General features: G+C 33.6%; 1 protein-coding gene across 1 annotated transcript; it reads right to left on the bottom strand.

The window, feature by feature from the left end:
* Positions 1 to 5,822: 5,822 nt before the first annotated feature.
* LOC145029686 (uncharacterized) lies at positions 5,823 to 6,670 on the bottom strand. The gene is made up of 2 exons (XM_078978178.1): positions 6,496 to 6,670; positions 5,823 to 6,415 (listed from the first exon to the last, which is right to left on the bottom strand). Exons 1-2 carry the CDS (start codon positions 6,668 to 6,670, stop codon positions 5,823 to 5,825), a joined length of 768 nt encoding a protein of 255 aa, XP_078834304.1.
* Positions 6,671 to 7,596: the final 926 nt, after the last annotated feature.

Raw genomic sequence — 7,596 nt, 5'->3', positions numbered from 1 at the left:
GTTGTAATATGTCGAAGAGTCAGTTTGTTTGTTACGAAGAATCTTGTGTCTTCGTATGTATGGGTCTTTTTATATATAATTATTTTACTAAGGCGTTATAATGTGAAGGCTTAACATTTAGTCCTTAGTATTTTTGTTATGATTTTATTCTCCTATAAATAGGGGTATGTACTAGTGATCTGTAGACAACTTTTACACACAGTTTTACAGTTTATTCATTGTATTCTGTAAACTGAAAGGCATAATATGAGCTGATCAAAGATTCTATTTACTCTCGTGTTCATCGTTTCAATACTTTACTCAATTACTTCTAGAATTACATTCAAACTCGATTCCAAATCTCATCAATTGGTATCACAGCAAGGAAGCTTTATGTGATATGTTTTTCATACGTTCAAAAAGATTTTGGAGTCTACTGTTTGATTCAAAAAGTTTCCGTTCTTTTTGTGTGGAAAATATTTCTTGATCTAGGTCTAGGATTTGATTATGCAAAATTTTTTGTGAATCGTTTGTTTGTAGTGTGATTCTAATCTGAAATATACAATTTGATTTCAAATTCTCCAAGTTTTCATAATATTCTTGAGTTTTGTTCCGTACAACAATGGCATCATTCAATCTTAAATCCATGACATCATTTTCTCATTTTCTTGGATCATCCACAAAGATTCCGATGTTAATTTCAGAATGTTATGATCAGTGGGCAGATCGTATGCAAGACTACTTGAACGAATTGGATGAAGAACTATGGAATTGTATTTCAGGAGAAATCAATCCACCTGCAAGAGTTCAACCAATCGGTGCATCTTCAAGCAGCTCGAAGGCTGATAATCAATCTAATTGTTTGAAATAGCTGGAAAAGAGGTGCATGAGAGAATTAAGAGGTGCTTTGCCTCCTGTTGTGTATAATTATGTCAGGACTTGCACAACAGCTAAAGAAATCTGGAACAATCTCAAAGACAAATTTCAAGGCAGTGAAAAAACAAAGATCACTTCGGTGAAACAATGTTTGGTGGAACTCAAGGATTTCAAACAGAAGGAGTCTGAATCCATTGAAGCTTACTATGATCGGTTCAACGAGTTAATCTACCATTGTAATCGTTATGGTATCAGAAGATCTTCAATGGAGTTCAACTTGACACTTCGAAAGGAATGGAGAAGTGTAAGTATGATGGTGAAAAATCAGCAGAGTTTTGACACTTTGACTTTAAATAACTTGTACAATCAATTGAAATCTCATGAAAATGAGGTTAATGAAATAGCTGAGGAAACTATGGCAAGTCTTGGTGGTCCATTGGCACTAATTTCGAAGGTCTTAGAAAAAGAAAGTGAAAAATCGAAGTCTGATGAAGAAGAAGGTTTTCTGATGAATTCTGATGATGAGGCTGTTGCATTTTACTCAAACAATAGAGTAAATAAATTTTTTAAGAAACCTTTTAATACAAAGAACAAGTCATCAGATTCGAAGGGAAATTATGAGAACAAAAGTAAAATGGATGAAAAGGTGAAAGAGGAAAAGAAGGATCCGAAGAGCGAAGAGGAGAAAAAGGAAAAGAAGTTAAAGGGTGACACTGGTATTAATTGCCACTATTACAATGGTGCAAATCACTTAGCAATAGATTGCTTGTTAAGAAAGAAGGAAGAAAAGAAAAATAAAACAAAGGATGAAGCTTATTATACTGAAAAGTTGGAGGAAGTGAGGTCAAAAGCAAAGAATCTGTCTCTGGTGGCTCATGGAGAAAATGAATCAGATGGTACATATCAAATATGGTCTTCAGGCTCTGACGATGAAGAGATGAAGAACCCATCACATGGAGCCATGTTTGCAAAGGTTGAAGAGGATTCAGATGAAGAGCAGACTTACGAAGTGCGTGGGCAGTGCTTCGTATCAAAGTCTACTCACAGGTCGCCTATGACAACGAAGGTACGTAACATTCTTGAATCTTTTAATATTCCAGTTTCTGCATACAATTCTGAATTAGTATCTTTTGATGAAACTGTTACTTACTTTGATTCACTTGTTGTGTCTGCTAGCAATGAAGCGAAAAAGTTAAATGCTTAATTACTAGAGACAAGAAAGAAGTTAGATTCAAAAGTCACTAGGATTGATTATCTAGAATTGCAAGTTACAAATATTATGGCAGATAGGGAGAGTTTAGCTAAAGAAATAAATTTGTTATTAGCACAGCGTAATATTTTTTTGTAATTTTGCAAAAAGACTTTATGGAAAATTAACTGAATTGCATCATTCTAGTGAGATTAGTAAGGAACAACATAGAAAGTTGCTACCATTTTTAGCTTATGACAGAGCTAAGGTAGATAGTATTTCATATGATTGTGAAAAAGAAATATCTGATTTTAACAATGTTCCAGATGATAGGTATAGATATGGAATTGGAAAAGTTGAAGATTATCTTGATGCTGATGATTTAGTAAAAATTGTGAATGAGACTTTAACTAAATCAGAACAAATTCGAATTTTGAAAAAGACTGAGAATTCTACATCTAATTCTCAATCTAATTTTGCGGATATTGAAGATAATTCTGATAATATTAGTGAAATTAGTGATTTAGAGGATGTGGATTGTTCTCAATTGTCTGTAATAAATGTTGCAATTTCTTTTAAAGGGAAAGAAAAATGTGAAGAATTATTGGTAAAAATTGACACTGATCAACTCTTAACTTCGAAAGTTTGCGATATGGATTTTGTGGAAATAAATGATAGTCAAACACATGATAGTGATATTGAGGAAGAAAACAAAAATTCAAAGACAAATAAAAGATTGAAAGAAGTTGAGATTCCTCGAGTGGTTGTTGATCAGGTTTATATGGATTCACAAGAGTTTGAGAAAATTCTTAGTTAAAAAGGTGCTCATTATCTTGAATCAAATATTGTGGTTTATCCAATCTTCAAATGCACTGATGATATTGTGTTCCCAAACCATGTCTTCGTAACAAGAAGCAATGTTGAAAATATAAAGCCTGAATTCAAAAAGTTGGTAGAGGAGGACAATAAGAACACTTCTGATGAAGGTTTCTTTTCAAATCAAAGTACGGTTGAAAACAATCTAACAAAGATTCATATACATTTCAACGTCAAAAACCAAAAAGAATATGGATTGAAAAGTCGAGAGTTGCAGAGAAGATAGCTAATACAACTGAAAAAGAGTTATCAAAGAACGAAAATGTTAAATCAGTGTGTAAAAAGGTTAACAAAGCAATAAAATTGAATTCAAAGGAGTTTAAGGATCAAGTTGAAAATTTTTCAAAAGAAAATAACATTTCTAAAAGAAAAGCAAGAACAACAATTTTTTGGCAAACTATTGAGTCATTAAATAAGAAATCAATAAATTTTTCAAAAGACAAAACTGTGAATTTGGTCCTTGTGGTTTGTCAAAACCTTTGGATGGGGTCCAAAAAGTTTTCAGCTTGCACCAAAGGTCCAAAATCAAGGTTTTCATGGGTTTTTAGTCCATTCCATCACTGTCCGTTTGTTTGGAGCCGTTAGTGCCATTACGTGCCCTCCATGTGAGGGCATTTTGGTCATTTTATGTGCTTATTTTAAATAATATCATATTTCTCCTTTATATACATACTCATACGCAATCCCCTTCTTCTTCTTCTTCATTTTTATTACAGAGAAGCAGCAAAAAGGGCTTCTTCTTCTTCATCTCTCAAAGGGATTCTTCTTCTTCGTCTCTCATCTACTTCTACTGCTACGAGATTCAAAAATGGTGCTCTGCTTCTCTGGGAATGTGCTATTGTGCGAACCTCATGGACCTTACGAAACCCTGGTCGTCGTTTCGATGCATGCCCTAAAATGGTAAGCAAACTCATATTATGTTATGATATTTTGGTAGTTATGCAATAACTCTTCTACTTTAATGTTTAATGTATTCTTGTAGGGATCCAAATGTGGATTTTTGGGGTGGTTCGATCCCCCTATGTGTCAAAGATCAATTGTTATCATACCAGGACTGTTGAGAACAATGAATATGTATGAGGTTGAAGTGGGTCAGCTGAAGAAGTGTTTGCTTATCTCGTGGGTTTTGTTTCTGTTGTTTGTGTTATTTTGGAAATAGGAATTAGAGGTTAGGGTTTTTTTTGTTTGGTAATAACCACTTAAAAATGTTGTCTTTTGGTGCTAGAAGGTTTAATTGGGGTTTATATATGTTGTAAGTGTTGTCTTTTGGATCATTGTATATGTAATGCTTTTATGACAATGGGAAGTGTAATGGTTTTATCCTTATATGAATATGAGATTATAAAGGTTTGATCTTGACATGATATGCAAGTGTAATGGTTTTTCTCTACGATTGAATATGCAATTGTAATGGTTTTACGTGCATACATTAAGTACATTGCCATGACATCTTCATGATTTTACATTAAAACTGGTAATAACCACTTAGAAATGTTGTCTTTTGGTGCTAGAAGGTTTAATTAGGGTTTATATATGTTGTAAGTGTTGTCTTTTGGATCATTGTATATGTAATGCTTTTATGATAATGGGAAGCGTAATGGTTTTATCCTTTTATGAATATGAAATTATAAAGGTTTGATCTTGACATGATATGCAAGTGTAATGGTTTTATCCTTTTATGAATATGAAATTATAAAGGTTTGATCTTGACATGATATGCAAGTGTAATGGTTTTTCTCTATGTTTTAATATGCAATTGTAATGGTTTTACATGCATACATTAAGTACATTGCCATAACATCTTCATGATTTTACATTACAACTGGTAATAACCACTTCAAAATGTTGTCTTTTGGTGCTAGAAGGTTTAATTAGGGTTTATATATGTTGTAAGTGTTGTCTTTTGTATCATTGTATATGTAATGCTTTTATGACAATGGGAAGTGTAATGGTTTTATCCTTTTATGAATATGAAATTATAAAGGTTTGATCTTGACATGATATGCAAGTGTAATGGTTTTATCCTTTTATGAATATGAAATTATAAATGTTTGATCTTGACATGGTATGCAAGTGTAATGGTTTTTCTCTATGCTTGAATATGCAATTGTAATGGTTTTACATGCATACATTAAGTACATTGCCATAACATCTTCATGATTTTACATTACAACTGGTAATAACCACTTCAAAATGTTGTCTTTTGGTGCTAGAAGGTTTAAATAGGGTTTATATATGTTGTAAGTGTTGTCTTTTGTATCATTGTATATGTAATGCTTTTATGACAATGGGAAGTGTAATGGTTTTATCCTTTTATGAATATGAAATTATAAAGGTTTGATCTTGACATGATATGCAAGTGTAATGGTTTTATCCTTTTATGAATATGAAATTATAACGGTTTGATCTTGACATGATATGCAAGTGTAATGGTTTTTCTCTATGCTTGAATATGCAATTGTAATGGTTTTACATGCATACATTAAGTACATTGCCATAATATCTTCATGATTTCCTAGTACAACATAAACAAATAACAAACAACATTACCAAAAGGGGATCATAACAGATAAATGCCAAAACACAATCATTACCAACAAAGGGCATTAAAGTACATTATCAAAACATTGGAGTACATTGTTCCATAAAAGGGCATCAAAGTATATTATCAAAATGGAACCAAAAAAAGCCAACAAAATACCAACTAAATTGCATTAACAAGTCTTCACAAACATAAAAAGTACTTAAACATCAATTCCCATCTTTGGCCTTACAGGTCCTGGCATTGTGACCCTTTTGCTTACACTTACTACATGTCACACTCAAAAACTTCCTGCTCAGTGATTGAGTTTCATTATCATTTTGACATTGACTGTTTGCTTGCCTCTTACGTTGTTGGATTTCAATCCTTTCCTCTGCTGTAATCCTTTTTTTTTGGCCTGCCTATAGCTTTGTTGTGTGGTGGAGGCACAAGAGTTGTTGGGCAGTCACTCTTAGGCCACATGGCTCTACCTTTGATAGGCTCCACCTTGAAGGAGTACATCTCTTTCCATGTATCAAGCCAATACACCTTATGCACATAGGTGTAGAGTTCTACCACCTTTTCATTATTGTCTACCATTTCATTTAGGCTTGCAATTGCATGCTTGCAAGAAATTCTAGTAAGCTCCCACTTTCTACAACTACACTCCCTTTTTTCCATGTCCACCACATGTTGATCATTCCATGGACCTTTAACCTGATACTTTTGTCCCCCATTCCATCGTGCATCATACTTACTAGCTAGTGTTGTGTTTGCTTCTAAAATCCTAGTACCAGTTGGAGTTAATGGACCTTGACACTTGTTTAACACCTTCATCACATTGCATACTCTCTTCATAAGGTACTGTCTGATGAACTCCAAACAACTGATAATGGGTTTGTCTCCCCCTTTAACAAGTTTGCTATTGAACACTTCACAAAGGTTATTCAATAACATGTCTGAAATTGCCCTTCCTAATAGTTCATTAACAAAACAACAGTTAGTGTATATCTATACTATAATAAAAAAATAAGACAACAAATTGAGAAAATACCTGAAAAATGACTTCTAGCCCAATGATGTGGAGGGATTTTCAAGATCAACTGATATGCTTCTATGTCATAACTCCTAAGCTCTACCATTACATCTTCAAACTCTGGTATGGTGATGGCTTTAGCACACCTCCAAAAATACTCCTTGTACTCTGTAGTCTTAAATCTGATCCTCATGTTCTGTTATATGTGTCTAATACAGAACCTGTGTTCTACATTAGGGAACAATTGTTCTATGGCTAGTAGAAGACCCTGTTTTCACCAAAACAAAATAAGTAAGTAGCATTAGTCTGTAATGAACCTAGTATACAATATTAAATGTAACTATAGTACCTTCTGTCTATCACTAATAAAGGTGAACTTAGAATTTGAATACAAGTCAAGATCTTCTGCAAGACACTGAAGAAACCATTTCCAACTTGAAGTGTTTTCACTTTCAACAACAACATATGCCAATGGGTAGGTTCCATTATTGGAATCAACACCAACTGCACTTAGTATTTGACCTGGGAAAGGTCCCTTCATGAAGGCTCCATCTAAGCCTAAAAATTCTCTCAAACATGCCTTAAATCCTTTCTTCAAAGGACCTAAACACACATATATCCTTCTGAATTGCCTGGTTGGGGATGAAACCACAGGTTCAGAAACCACATCAATGTTTACAATTGTACCTTCATTTGTATTTTGTAGCTCTAGTACATAGTCTCTCAAAGCTGCATATTGCTTTACGTAATCCCCTGCAACATTTTTAGTGGCTAATTCTTTTGCCCTAAATGCTTTCTCTTCTGACAACATATTTAGTGGCTAATTCTTTTGCCCTAAATGCTTTCTCTTCTGAAATACTAACTCCATAATTTGATTGGAGTTGCTCTTGTAAGGCACGAACAGGCAGTCTAGGATTAGCTTCAATCTGATCCATAATACATTTGGAAAGAAATGTTGCTGTGCAAGATCTGATTTTTTGTGTTTGGAGGCAGATCTGTTTCTGATTATAGGTCTTAATAAACCAATAGTCATGTTCACTTGACCTAGACGCATGAAGTTACCATGTGCATTTAACTTTATCTGAGTTTACATCTTTACCCTTTACCTTTTTCCCAGAG

The sequence above is a fragment of the Lactuca saligna genome, chromosome 2 (assembly GCF_052625555.1).
Source record: "Lactuca saligna cultivar CGN05327 chromosome 2, ASM5262555v1, whole genome shotgun sequence".
NCBI lineage: Eukaryota > Viridiplantae > Streptophyta > Magnoliopsida > Asterales > Asteraceae > Lactuca > Lactuca saligna.
This window is presented reverse-complemented; position numbering and strand designations above follow the sequence as displayed.

Excerpts from the sequence above, each read along its gene's own strand:
- LOC145029686 (XM_078978178.1), bottom strand. The coding sequence starts at position 6,670 with ATGAGGATCAGATTTAAGACTACAGAGTACAAGGAGTATTTTTGGAGG. Across the intron at positions 6,416-6,495 it reads GGCTAGAAGTCATTTTTCAG|GAAGGGCAATTTCAGACATG; the intron begins GTATTTTCTCAA and ends ATGAACTATTAG.